This window comes from Passer domesticus, chromosome 16 (assembly GCF_036417665.1).
Source record: "Passer domesticus isolate bPasDom1 chromosome 16, bPasDom1.hap1, whole genome shotgun sequence".
Classification (NCBI taxonomy): Eukaryota; Metazoa; Chordata; class Aves; order Passeriformes; family Passeridae; genus Passer; species Passer domesticus.
The window spans coordinates 4702178-4715689 of NC_087489.1; the positions used below are offsets into that span (position 1 = coordinate 4702178).

A 13512-nucleotide genomic window follows, 5' to 3' on the forward strand; every position below is an offset into this window, starting at 1 on the left:
CCTTAGCCTGAGGATGTGTTGTAGCCCCGACACGGGGAGGATGAACCTCCCTCTGCCCCTGCCCTGCTCCTCCAAGCCCCCCACGAACCAGGCCAGCCTCGTCATCTATGTTTTCTCTTTATTGTTCCATATATTTATGTACCACATTATATGTTAAAGATAGATTTTTTTTTTCTGATATACATTTTTCATCTTATTTACCACAATGACACCACACGTACATTGGAAACAGCTCCACGGATCTGGTAGATTGCACAGAATGAATTGTGTCGTAGTTTTGTTCCTGTAATCCTGAACGACATCAAATCCAACCATATATTATTATTATTATTAATTATTATTATTTTTAGCTTTTCATAATTTAAAAATAACAATTGTTAAAACAAAACGAAACATAAGTCACCGAGAAGTGGACTCCAGGGCTGCGATTTCAACCAGAGGCAACACATTTGTGTTTGATGGGAAGCGCCGTTCCTCGGTGTGGATTCGGATGGAAGAATCGAGCAGTCCTGACATCTATGTGACTACGGTGTAAACATTGCAGGTAAGCGGCATCACCATCGTCAGACGCTGCTTGGGCTTGTTGGGCTGGTCGTACAATCGGGGTCTCGTCTACATCCATCTCTCAAAGTGTTCAAACAAAGGTCCCTGTGTTGGGTTTGCTTCCCAATCCCGTGGGATCGGCACCTGTGTTTCAGCTCCTGAAACACTGAATTGCATATCTGTGAGGAGTGTTGAAAACTGCCACTGTCTCCCAACAGGCCGTTTGTGGGGGGCCAAGCTTCAGGCAACGAGTGAGGAGATAGGGGTGGGGCACCAGATAATTTCCTTCCAAAAAATCTAAAGAACAAAAAAATATATTTAAATCTGAGCTTATTTAAAAAGACATCAGGGCGAGCACTTTCATCTCTTCTTATTTTCCTTAGTTTGCAGATTCTATGACATAGAATTTGTTGGATGCACGTAACGAAAATAATGACTCTTTCCATTAAAGGGATGCAGAATTATTTGGCTATGTGGATGTTCGATGCAATTCTCTTCCTGCACCCGACTCTGGCCCCTCCTTAATCTTCAGCATTGGTTCTGAAAGCCTCTATGAGGCCTTCTAAAGAGTGGATGAACCCAGAGATGCTGCAGATACCACCTATAACGAAAATAGCAACATCGAAGAAGACATGATGCCACAAGAGCTTCCTCCACAAGAGTTTGAGGTGGAAGAGACTGGGGAGCAGGAAACAGAGCCCTGCGCCTGTGAGGCTCCCAGTAAGACCCATCAAGAGGGCGAAATGGGGGACATAAATAGCCATGAGCAGGGTGAAAACTACCAGGGCGCATCTGAGGGTGAGTCCCCAGGATTTGAGCCGCCCGTCACCCCCATAGCAGTTGGGGAAGAAAGCCCTGTTTCCATCTTGGAAAAGGGACCTCTCCAGGACTTCTACAGCTGCAAAGAACGGCAAGGGGTACGAGAGCAAGGCTTTGGCCACCAAGAAAATGTTGACTACTGCCCTAATGGTGGATGGCAAGTTGTCTGTAATAACCTCCTTGGTCTCATCAGCCCAGGTCAGGTAGGCGACCAAGGCAAAGAGTCCCTTAAGGATGCAAGCTGCGATGTGAGTCCAGTTCATCATGCAATGAAACTCCTTGGGGTTCTGCATGTTCCCCTCCAAGGAAGGCAGAAAGATCTGGGAGGTGTAGCTGAAGACAATGATGCCAATGGAAATGGGAAACTTCTTGACATCAATGTAAAACTTGACTTTGTCCCAGGCCCAGTCGCGTGCCCTGGAGAGGCAGTAGGCGATCACCAGGATGTTGATGACAAAGTGGGCTAATGTGCAGAGCAAGCTGAACTTGGAGACTGCCTTGAGGTTCTTCAAGAACGCACAAGGCAGGAGCACTGCCGTGGCAATGATGGACCACGACTTCTGGGAGACGGGCAGGTTGGGGAAGCTGTTGTACATCAGGTTCCCACTGACAACCACATAGAGGATGCAGGTCATGACCAGTTCAATGATCTGAGCCACGTTCACAATTCTGCCCCCGAGGGTGGGGAAGCGGGGCGCGCAGCACGCGTTCGCGATGTCCACGTAGGAGTCTCTCACCCTGACTATCTCCCCATCCTCATTCTCTTCATAAAGACAGGCAATAAGGATTTTCCCAGTGTAGCAGCAAACCACTGCAGCAAAAATTATTAAAAAGAGTCCTAGGTATCCACCGTGGAGGATGGCATAGGGCAGGCCCAGAACAAACATCCCCTAGAAAGAGACAAAATGGAAACCATGTTGCTGGATCTCTGAGGGGCCCGGGCCCACGCCGAGCACGCGCAGCCGCACCACGGCGGTCACGTGTGTGCTCCCTGTCTGCCCACGCACCACGGCACCCACGCAGGCGGTCACACAGTCACGCCACGCAGCCGCGGCCACGCGCGGTGACGCACCCGTGTCCCTGTGACGTGCCACCCCCACTGCCACCCCCACTGTCACCCCCGCGTCATTGCGCCCCCGAGCACCCACAAGAGGCGAGCAAGGTTTGGGTGCCTGGGCTTTGCTCCAGTCTCTACCCTCACTGTCCCCAGCCCCTCAGTGCACCAAGACCTCCATAGCTGGGGATATTCTGTGGTGCCCAACTGGGCCCACTCCCGTGCAGCCCCACCACCAGCCCAGTCACCCCCGGGCCTCCTGTTCCTTCTTGCCTGTGACCCCTTCTGGGGCAGCCTGATGGGGTCAGAATCTGCAGCGGGACTGGGCTGAGGCCTGGGCCCCTCCCTGGCGCTGTGCCTGGTTCGGGGGTGGGTTGAGGGGGGGGCAAAGCAGAAAGCCAGGCTAAGGGGTTTTAGTTTCCTTTTTTTTAAAATCTGTTTTTCCTTTTAATTCCTTCCTCCCATTCTGTTACTCTCCTCTATCTTTCACCTGTTTTTATTTCTGGATTTTCCCCCTTTTTTCCCCTTTCCCCCTTTTCCTCGAAGCCGGTTTGCAATGAGCCCACTGCTCCTGCCCGAGATGCAGAGCACGTAACAGGGCCGGGATCAGGGAGCGCTGCCCGGTGCCGGCGGCCGTACCTGGATGGCGTTGGTGACGTTCCATCCCGCCTCCCATGCCGTGATCTTGGGCTTGCCCTGCCCGGAGAGCTCGGAGCAGGCCTCCTTGGAGGCGGAGGGCGGCAGGGGCCCTGTGCCGTCCCTCTGGTAGTGGATGTCCCCCTCCAGGGGCGGCTCCCCGCCCTCCTCGCTGCCCTCGGACTTGAGGATGTCCATCTGCAGCCCTTGCCGATGCTCCATGTCCAGGTCGTCGCAGTGGGCGAAGCCCACCGCCTCCTCGTCGGTGGCCGCCTGGAAGCCCATCCTGGCGAACATGCCGCTCATCTTCGCCTGGGACTTGTGCGACACCGAGGTGGCCACGTTGGAGAGCTTGCTGCGGAGGAGGGTGGCCATGGCGGCGGCTCTGGTGACTCCGCTGCTCGCGGACCCTCGGGGATGCGGAGACCCGACGGGGCGGGCGGACGGCGGGGCGGCGGACGGGATTTGGTCGCCCGGCGAGGGGCGGCTGCGGGGAGCTGCTCCGAGCCGCTACCTCCGTGTCCCGGCGCAGAGCGGGCGGCTCCCGGCCGGGGTGCCCAGGGGCATGACACCGCTGCGGGGGGAGCGGGCCCGCACGCCCCGCCGCCCGCTCCGCGCTGCTCCGCGCCGCTCCGCCGAGCCCCGCGGCGGGATCGGGGGGCGAGTCGGGCGGGATGGGGGCTGTCAGCAGCCGGCGGATGTCACCAGACGGGCAGAGCAAGCCCCTGGCAGAGCGCGCCGCGTCTCCATCGCAGTGCGCCCACCTCGCGGAGAGAAGAGGAGAGGGGAGAGAATTGCTGCATTTCTGGGGGAGGTACCAGCCTCCCCGGCCAAGCCCAGCCCCCCGCACTCCCCCCGCCCCACCCACGCCCGCCGGGCCCCGCCAGCAGCGCCGCAGCCCGGGACCCCCCCACCCCACCCCCCTTCCCGGCTCCGCATCCCTTGCGCTGCCCGCCCGGCCCCGCACCTGCCCCGCACCCGCCCGCAGGCCCCGGCCGCCGGCCCCTTCCCCACTGAGAAACAAAAGAGCTCCGCTGGAGAGGCGGACAGGCGGCTTTCGACAGGTTCTTAACGGGATTTTCCTCCTCGTACCCCCTTCTTTTTCTTTTCTCTGTCCCCCAAAACGCGCGGCCCCTTCGGAGGCGGGGGCGGCCTGGACAGCGGCCCCTGCCCAGGGGACACAGCTGTGCGTGCCCGCCCGCGCACGGGGAGCGAGGGCTCAGCTCTCCCTAACGATTCCTGGGATCAGAGAGCTCCAAAACCGGCGGGACAAGGGGCGCAGGTCTCGTTTGGGGCCCGCAGCCGGGTGGCACCGCAGCGGTACCGCCCGGCCTCGGGGGGCACCGCACCCACCCGGGGATGCTCCGTGCAGAGCTCTCCGTCCCCTCCAGCCACTACTGAGGTGCTCCTTTCTTTAAACAAAATACCGATATTTTCGGTTTGCTTCCAAGCGCTTATGTTAGTTTGTAAGTTAAAAGCCTTACGTTTTTCAATTTATTTTAATTTTTTCCGAGGTGAGCGGCTAACACAGCCGACAACGGCAACGGGAAATCCCGGTGCTGTGTTGTGGCACAGACAAGTGGAGAGTGGCAGGGGGAGCGATGGCATTCGGGGGCGGTGTGTGGGAAAGCACGTCCCCTCTGCGGCGGGAGAGCCTTTGAATCGTTGTTTAAAAAAAATTATATTTATATATATAGATATATATATATGTACATGTATGTACGCTCTTTAAAAGGTGGGGGAAGGGAGGAATTTCTCTTTCCTTTGCGGTTTTGGAAGGCAAAAAAAGAACATTATTTTACTACCGATGGGAGGAAAAGAGCCCACTTCATTATTTCCTAATATCGTTGTTGAGGGAGTAGGCAGGGAGCGCCCAGGCTGCGGTTGCAGGTGGGATGCGGTACTGAGCAGAGATGGGGGAAAAAACCCCAATTCCTAGGAAAAAACCCTTAAATCACCTTCTTAAAAACCTTTTTATTTTTTTCCCCAGCCACAATCCAAAAGCAAATGGGATGCAAAGAGGCTGAAGGGCGCAAAAAAACAGAACAAAACTAAAATATCCGCGGTGAGGGCTGTACCCCTAAGGGGTCTCTGCTGCCGGTGCGGGGATGAACGAGCTGTTTCTGCAGCCAGCCCCCCAAAAATGTGGGTTTTTTATGGCAGCGGAGGAGGAGGGCGACTGAGCGTGGCGCATCCTTGGCTTTGCGTGGCAATTATTACATGTGAGTGCACAGATAGGTCGCGAAAGCCGAGCGGGGCACGGCTGCGCCCCGGGTTTAGCAGCGTCTTGACGGGCCGGGATTTAAGGGGCGAAATCGAAACTCTCGGGCCGTCACCGCTGCCCTCGGCCGCCGTTTCGCCTCTTCACAGCTCGGGAAAACCAGTGCTATGACCGACACGGCGAGGGATTAATCCAACGATTTATTTTTCTTTTTTATTAACATCATTTTTAAAAATTCATCCTAAGACGAGTTCGTTATGAAAGAAGGCGTGAAGGAGCTCTGTTTCTGGAGGCTGCAGGGGGCATCAGGGAAGAAGGAACGAAAATGCATCCAAATCTCTGTCTGGTGCGTGATTATCTCCTCAAAGAGCCCTGGCGCATCCGTGCCCCTGCCCCGGCACCCCCGAACTTCGGCTGGGAGACCCAAAATGGTCCCAGCGGGCATCACGCCGCACCCCCGGCCCGCAGCCCTGGATGCCAGGGAGTGCAGGGGGTTCCTCTGGGAGCCACCCAGCTGACCTCTAAGGTCCCTCCAACCCAAGCCTTCCCATGATCACGCCAGGAGTGGAGGAAATGGGCTTTTGGCTCTTCGTTGAGCATCCAGAATGTCATGGATGTGTCGGGCTCGGGAGATACCTCTTAGAGGAAAAAAAAAATCCTAACCAAAATAAATAATAATATTTTAAAAAATATGAGCAACAAACAAAAAGGGAACAAAAAACCCAAACTGACAGAAAACCAGCTAAACAAGAAAAAGAAAAAAAGCCTACCAAAGCAAAAAAACACCAAACAACGAAAAAACCCAAAAAAAAACCGCTCAAAAAACAAAACAAACAAAACAAAACCAAAAAAAAACCCAAGCAAAAAAAACATTAAAAACCCCAAACCAAAAAAAACCCCAACCAAAACCCAGTAACCCCCGCCCCCCCCAAAAAAAACCAAAAAAAAAAAAAAAAAAAAAAAAAAAAAAAAAACCCAAAAAAAACCAATAAAACAAAAACTCCAACCAAGGAAAGGAAAAAATAATAAAAAAAAAAGAGCCACGGGGAGCTTGAAAATAAGTTCAGGAGCTCGGGGTCGCTGCGGAGAGAACGCCCCGGGGCAGGGCTGCCCCGCGGGGGCCGTGGGACCCTCCTGCTCGGCAGCTCCTCCGGCCGGGGATGCCCGGGGTCGGGGGTCCCTTTTCCCTCCTTGCCCGGGGGACCCTGGAGCTGAGAGCCCGCAGAGCTGAGCCCCGCCGGACCCCGAGCTCAGTGAGGAACTGCGGGGGATGCTGAGGGGGTCAGGGGGCTCGGAGGGGCACAGGAGCGGGGTGCCGCTGTGCCCGCACCCCCTCCCCTCTCCGAGAGAACCTCGGAGCCCCTGCCCGGCTGGGAACACCCACCCGGGGTCCCTCTGCCTCCGGGACGCCGGCTCGCTCCTGCCCCTTTCCAGGAGAGGGAGAAAAAGATTTTCTGTAGCAGCAGCTGGAAAAATAAAAAGACTTTCTCCCTTCTTCCCCCGAATTACTACCGGCGGCTGAAATCGGGTAGAAAGCACAAAAACAGGAGCGGGGGCGCGGGGGGGAAGGGCTACGGGACACAGAAAGAGGGAGAGGAAGAGAGGAAAACCCGGAGAGATGGAGAGAAGGGTCGGGGCATTTACCTCTGCTTCTCTCCCCATCGCTGCCCGCAGCGCGCCGGGGAAGGCTGGAGGAGCGGGTGGACGGACAGACAGACGGACGGACGGACGGACGGATGGAGGCAGCCGCGTCACTCCTGCGCTCTCCCTAACTCTCAATTAACCCAAGCAGGATAATGGTGCCAAACCTTATCCAAAGGTTAGCGGCTCTCAGGGGGGCGTTTGAGCTGCGAATCGTTTCAGCCGAAGCTGAAAGGCGAGAGCGAGCCCGCGATCGAGCCGCAGCCAGCGCAGGAGCCGGGGGCTCTGGCACTCTCTGCCTTCCCTGAGCCGCTCCCCGGGGCGGGCTGAGGGTCTCCCGAACCCCCCCGAGCAGCCCCAGGGGTGTGCAGCCCCGCTCCTGCGGGGAGCAGCTCGTCCAGACCCCACCGTGCTCCCCAGGCACATCCAAGCCCGAGGAGCAACTCTGCCTTATCTCTGCAGACCAGGCTCGTGAGGCTTGTGGCTGGGTCTTCTGATTGTTAAACTGAGGGAAAAGAGCAATTTGTGCTCAAAAATCATTTAAAGCAAGCCAGGAAGGCCAGTCCTGGGTGTTTTGTCTTTCTAAATCCCTCACCACCTGCCCCTCTCCGGGCTGCTGGGCAGCACAGAGCGGTGCCAGTTGAATGAAGGTGCAGATATTTGGGAGCAGGATGGCCATCACTCAAAGTTCGCTGCTCAGTCAGGCTCCCAGCTGCAAAGAATTTGGTTCTCATGGGCTTTGGGGGGCTGTGAGCTGCTGTAAACACACTAGACTGTAAGTTGTGACCGTAAGAAAAAGGGGGTGTGCAAATCTTGAACGTTCACCTCCATCCTCCCCTGTAACACTCAGGAAAAGAGTGGCTGTCCAAATGCAGGTGTGTAACCCCTGATTCCTGCTCAGACTCCTGGCCTATGCCACGATCTTTTCCCACACCCCTGTAACCTGTGCAGGGCACCTCCAGCACAGCTGCCAGCTGTGGGGCTGAGGGGCACCAAGAAAATTCCGCGGTCACACCTGCCCGAAGAACAGAACCCTTTCAGGTGAGCCCAGGCGCTCCTGGAGCAGCAGCCACCCCTCTGCACAGGCACATGAGCACCTAGGGAGGGGATCCCAGGACGTGGAAGTCGTTCCACCTTCCTGCAGCCGTCGCCAAAAGCAGCTCCTGGGTTTGTGGCCGGGCCGATGGCACAAGATGCACAGGAGAGGCTGCACAGCAGCGCCCTTCATCCCTCCTCTGCCTCCTCATCCCCCGCCGCCACCGCGCCCGGCAGCTCTGACAGGGTAATGAAGAGTTGCACGATATTCTATAAAAAGGCAATTAGATAAACTGCTGGAGTGGGACCAGCTCCCGTGACCTAGTTAATAGCTCTGGGAATTTCGGGTAGGGAAGGAGAAGGCGTCGGTGTGGGGACGTGGTGCACGGAGAGAGGGCTTTGGAGGGGAGGGGAAGGGAGGGGAGGCTGCTGGAATGTCCCAAGCCCTGAACGTCCCAAGTCTTGGGTTCTCCCTCTCGAGTGTGTTTGGAGCTCACCAGCAGCAAAAAGCACGCAGTGAAAACTCTGGATGTAGGATCACACAAGCTGCTGCTGGGTTTGTGCTCTGGCTGTGTGGCTGATCCACAGTCCGGTGTTCCAGACAAAGACAGCAGCAGCCACGCTGGCAGAGACTCTGCAGTAAAATAACCACAACAGAGTGAAATCCAAAGGCAGTCTCCAGGAGAAAGCCCGCAGTGGATGTCCCCTCTTTATTTCATTTTTTTTACCAAACACACAAAATGGCTGCCTAAATTACAGACTCATTAAAAAAAAAAAAAAAAAAAAAAAAAAAAAAAAAAAAAAAGACCACACATATCAAGGATTGGGAATATAAAATTTTTAGATTAATGTGTATTATGATAAGAAAATGTTATGGTATGTAAAAAAAAATGCTAAAAAATGCTTTCTTGCTTTAACCTCACTATTTGCAAAATAAATAACTTCTGATCTGTAATTTGGGATAAAATTTGTGCATTAATTGCTGTGATTTCCATTTCCCAGAGGGAAGAGTCTTGATAAACCATTACCACCTATAAACTAAAAATTAATTTGCAATTTGAGCACAACACATTCCCAAAAACACTTTCCATAAGTCGGAAATAAATTTAACCCATTGTTTGTCTTTATGCTTCATATCAAAATTAAGTGGTAGCCACTGGGTAACAAATTCCCAACTCACTACTCCGTAGTATTGTTCCCACGAGCCTAACAGCATTTTCATTGACTTAATATATAAAGCTTCATCACTGTCAAATTAAATATTCATATATGTACATGCTCTTGTATTTCACAGGAAATGACCATGGACTAGGAAAGGAAGGTGCACACTTCATAGGTGCCAAGATTTTTAATGTCAACTTTCAAATAAAAATCTCTTCTGCTGCAGCTGTAGAGGCTGTAATAAATGGTGAATGGTCTGTACAGAAAAGTTCTCCCTGTGGTCAGATGATGCCCCAGTACTGGAGACTTTTTATATAATCTATATATTTTTTTTTTATTCTTCTAATGCTGTTTTTTCTTAATTTTGTTTAATCTGTGTGTGCTGTGGGAAGGGCTCCTCATGCAGAGGCCCGGCCAGCAGCCAGCTTGCCTTGGGGTGTTTCTTGTCAGGAGGGCTCAATCTCAGCCTGCTCCATCCCCCATCTGTCCATTTGCCTTCTCCTTTTTGTGTCTATTTCTGACAAAAGCAGGTCAGCAACACACAGTCACTCGCATCTCCTGCAAACATCTTCCAGCTCTATCCAAAAGCCAAGAGGAGCAATTTGGGGAATCCCAAATCCTGCTTTGAGATATTCCCAACAGCTCAGCCAAGCTAACAAGGCAAGGCAGCAGGCACAGGTTTGTGTATCTTCCTTTAACAGGACCCCTCTCAGTGTTTTGGAGTGACAGAAGCCAGGTTCACCTAAGCCAGGGACTGGAGTTACTGGCAAAATTGCAGCTGGCTCCCTGAACATGACTCCCACACCAATTTGTGGAGCCTCACACATGGAGGCTGCTGTTTCCAGCAGCAGGATTTGGATGTGCAGCCTCTGCACCCAGATATCGTCCATTTATCTGTTGTTGTTTTTTTTTTTCCTAGAGACCAAAAATAAACTCCATGTAAAGGATACAGTCAAAACCTGAGCCCAGAAAAGCACCACGTGAAGCTGCTGTAGGTCCCAAGGAAAGCCACAGGGAAAGGAAGGTACATCACAGCTTGATCCAAAGGGGAGCTCAGCCCACAGCAACACTTTCTGTGCTGCTGGAGAGGAGGAGACCCAAAGCCTCACCTCGTGCTGCTGCCTGTGTCCCCTGCATGCCCACTGCCAGCTGAGGGGACACTGCTGCTTGTGGGCAAGGACTGGATGCTGCACTCCCCTCGACTGCCTGTGCTCTGCACTGCAGGCAGAGTCCTGCTTCTAGCAAAGAAACAAAACAAAAAAAAAAAAAAAAGAAGAAGAAGAAGAGAAAAAAGAAAAAAACCTCTTTTTGCTAGAAAGCTCCACACACATCATTCCCCTTCATCATCCCACTGTGCCTGTGTGAGCAGTGCAGTGCACAGTGCTGGGAAACTCACTGGAGCACAGGCAGGGTGTGAGTGCCCGGCTGTCTGCAGCCACAGGGGCACCTGGCACGGGGCAGAGCCAGCCCTGACAGGGAAATGCAGTTACCTGTGCCCAACACAAGCAATGCAGAACCTGCCTCTGTCTTACATGGCTCAGAGAGGTCAGCTCATCACAGAGTCTTTATCTGCTGCTGCTGCAGGGGTGCCCATCATAACCCTGGATAGCTCACACTGCAGGCAGTGCTGACCCCAGAGCCACTCACGGGGACAGCACTCAGTAATTACAGCCTAAATGTAGCATTTCTACAGAGATTCTCAAATACTCTGGCCTGAAAAGATTTCCTGTCAGCACTTCAGACTAGCAAAGCTGGGGCAGGATAATATTTATTGTCCTCATGACCAAGCCAGCAGTGAGTTTTTTGTCCAGAGGCACCAGAGGAGTCCAGCCAGCCTCGGGGGTCTCAGCAGCAACCCCACAGGCAGAAGACCAGACCTTTGCAGAGGAGTCTTTCTTCTTTCATCTAGGATAATGTACAGAAAGAGAACAGATATTAGGGCAGGACTGAAATTACCCCTTGCCAGGAGACAATAAGGAGGGAACAGACCATAAGCTGGAAACAGCAGAGGATGTATTTTTGGTGACACAGCAGCACAGTGCCCAGCTGTGCAGCTCACACTGACACACAGCAAATATTTCAGCAAAATGGAAATTTCACCGGTTACCACTGCAGCAAACATCCTGTGGGGATTTTGGTCACTCCCTGGTGGGATGCTGGGCTCCATAAGAGGCAGAAATGGGCCCAGGACTAGGCAAGGTGCAGGCAGGGTGGTTCTCACCCAGTCTCTGCTCTGTCAGGAGCCTGAGGGTCTCTTTCATGTGTATTACAGGGACAGATTCTCTGCCTTTCCATTAATTTAAGCCTGTGAATTAAGAGAGGAAGGGAAATGAGATTAAAAATTACTTGCAAATAAGAACTTTCTGGGCACTAAAGCAGCATTTCTGCCCACTGCCTCCATCCTCGCAGAGAGCTGAGGGCAGCAGCTCAGGGTGGTTGCCCAGGGCTCGGAGATGCTCGTGGTACCAGCAGCACCCTGCACTGAGCACTCCAGGAGCCCAGCCCAGTGTGGAGCATCCCTGTGGGACACCCTGCAGGTTATGGAGGGGCTTGACCCTCCCCTGCTGCTGCTTTTCCAGCAGGAAGGAAGCTGAAACCTTGGGGAGCCTCGCTGTGCTGGTTTGCTGCTCCCCCACACCTCTTTCCTCCTGGCACAGCTCCTAAGAAAAGGGGCAAGCTGTTGAAGTGCATCACTGCATCCCATGAAAGAGGGCATGAGTGTGCAAGCTGGGCTCACTCTGTGGCTCAGGAGCTTCCCAAACCCACTCAGGACCACCAAGACTTCAGACATCTCTACAGCTTTCTGTGGGGATCCAAGGGTCTTCAGCAAGTAAAATAATTAATATTTGAACCACATTTATAGCTTTTAATCCATTTGTACCATGTTGCAGGCCTCTGTAAATACATACCAGAATATTTATTTCACAGGGGAGTGTTAAGCAGACTTTAAACTTTCAAACTCTGAAACTCTGAACTTAGCAGCCTGTAATCCCAAAGTATTGCTATTAAAAACATCATTCTCATAATAAACTTTTGGCATCACAGCACTATTTGCTTTTAATAGAACAGTACTTCTTAAGCAATTTAGTTAATTTGATTTATGACAAAAAGAAATTTGGAGAGTATAAAACCTCAGGAAGAGAACAGCAGGGAAGGCAGCTCTGTGATTACCTCCCCCTGCACGCATGTAAACTGCAGATGAGGTTAATAATGAGACTTAAAGTTACTCCTTCTCCACGTGAGAACATTGAGTGAGAGGAGACTCAAGGCTGGGAAAGGAGAGGGCACTGCTGTCCCACAGCAGGACTGTGATTCACAACTCTCTGCCCATACTGAAACACCTCACCTGAGGACTGGCTATTAAATAAACATTTGGTGGTGCATCAGGGAGAAGATCCTCAAGATTTGTTTCCTAAGGCTTGCAAATGTCATTGAACTCACCAGGCTGGGCACAGCAGCCTCAGTTTTCCCAGGAAGAGCTGACATCCTTCCTGCCACAGCAAGGGTCTTTGGCCATTCAAGCTGGACACTTTTGCCAAAAACTTCTGTACACAGCACAAACCCCTGGTGGGGAAAGGGCAGCCTGGGATTCCAAATTTCCCACTTGTGCAGGAGGGCAGAGATTAAACTTCCTTGTTCCAGTTCCGTCGCTGTAGCTCTGTCACTGTAGATAAATCACCAGAGCCTGGTTCAGCTCACATCCCAGCTGACAACGGGACAGACGTGCCCAGAGGGAAAGTTAAACTAGAGGGTCTCACATTCCTTGGTTTCTCTAGGTTTGATCCTTCCTACAAACCAGGATTCCTTCCTGGCGCCTGATGTCAAATTTCTCCCTGACGTTCCCTCTGTCACCTCGCTGGCTGTCACTGCAGCAGAGCCCTGCACACAGACCCCTCCTCACCCCATGGCCCAACCACTAGCCATGCTGGAGGCTCCTGCACGTCCCAGTTCAGGCTCCTCCCTCGCTCTGTCCCTTCTTTCCTTCCCCAGGAAGTCTCAATCCTGATGTCCCCTCTCCCAGCCCCTGCGAGGTGACCTGGGTGACACAGCAGAACTACAGGGGCCAGAGGTAACATTTATTTGCTCTCATTAACAGGCAATTACCCAGGGCTCTCAAGCTGTCAGATCTGATAAAGGGACATTAAAATAGTCCTTATCTTCCTTCACTTTTCCAGTTTCCCTCAGAACAGAGCAGTGGTCACAGAGTCCTGTCTGGGAGGACCGAGGGTGACCTTACAAGCCCCTGTCTCCAGAGCAGCTGCTAAAAGCAGCATGTCCTCCTGCTGAGTCAAACCCAGTATCTGTTCAGATCCCCACCCATGGCTTCTCACTTTGTACCCATCAGTTCCATCTTTTCAAGGAAGTTCAATCTTTAGAATGATTTTCCCATTAACCTTCACCA

At 52.8% G+C, this 13512-nt stretch overlaps 1 protein-coding gene and 1 long non-coding RNA gene across 3 annotated transcripts in view; both read right to left on the reverse strand.

Annotated features, from left to right (window-relative positions):
• Window positions 1-101: 101 nt before the first annotated feature.
• Window positions 102-7192, reverse strand: SLC32A1 (solute carrier family 32 member 1). 2 transcript variants are annotated; one of them, XM_064391479.1, is made up of 3 exons: window positions 6918-7192; window positions 3056-3816; window positions 102-2252 (listed from the first exon to the last, which is right to left on the reverse strand). In XM_064391479.1, the coding sequence occupies exons 2-3, from the start codon at window positions 3425-3427 to the stop codon at window positions 1065-1067; spliced, it is 1560 nt and encodes a 519-aa protein (XP_064247549.1). In that variant the 5' UTR covers window positions 3428-3816; window positions 6918-7192; the 3' UTR covers window positions 102-1064. The 2 variants fall into 2 exon arrangements, with proteins under 2 accessions (XP_064247549.1, XP_064247548.1); XM_064391478.1 differs by lacking the exon at window positions 6918-7192 and having other exon boundaries at window positions 3056-3868.
• Window positions 7193-11056: 3864 nt separating this feature from the next.
• The window catches only part of LOC135282191 (uncharacterized), a 28267-nt gene continuing 25811 nt past the window's right edge, over window positions 11057-13512 (reverse strand). The window contains exons 8-9 of the long non-coding RNA XR_010348488.1: window positions 12552-12774; window positions 11057-11415 (exon numbers count right to left, since the gene is read on the reverse strand). This is a non-coding gene — a long non-coding RNA (uncharacterized LOC135282191). The remainder of the gene's footprint in view (window positions 11416-12551; window positions 12775-13512) is intronic.

Excerpts from the sequence above, each read along its gene's own strand:
- SLC32A1 (XM_064391479.1), bottom strand. The coding sequence starts at position 3,427 with ATGGCCACCCTCCTCCGCAGCAAGCTCTCCAACGTGGCCACCTCGGTG. Across the intron at positions 2,253-3,055 it reads ACGTCACCAACGCCATCCAG|GGGATGTTTGTTCTGGGCCT; the intron begins GTACGGCCGCCG and ends GTCTCTTTCTAG.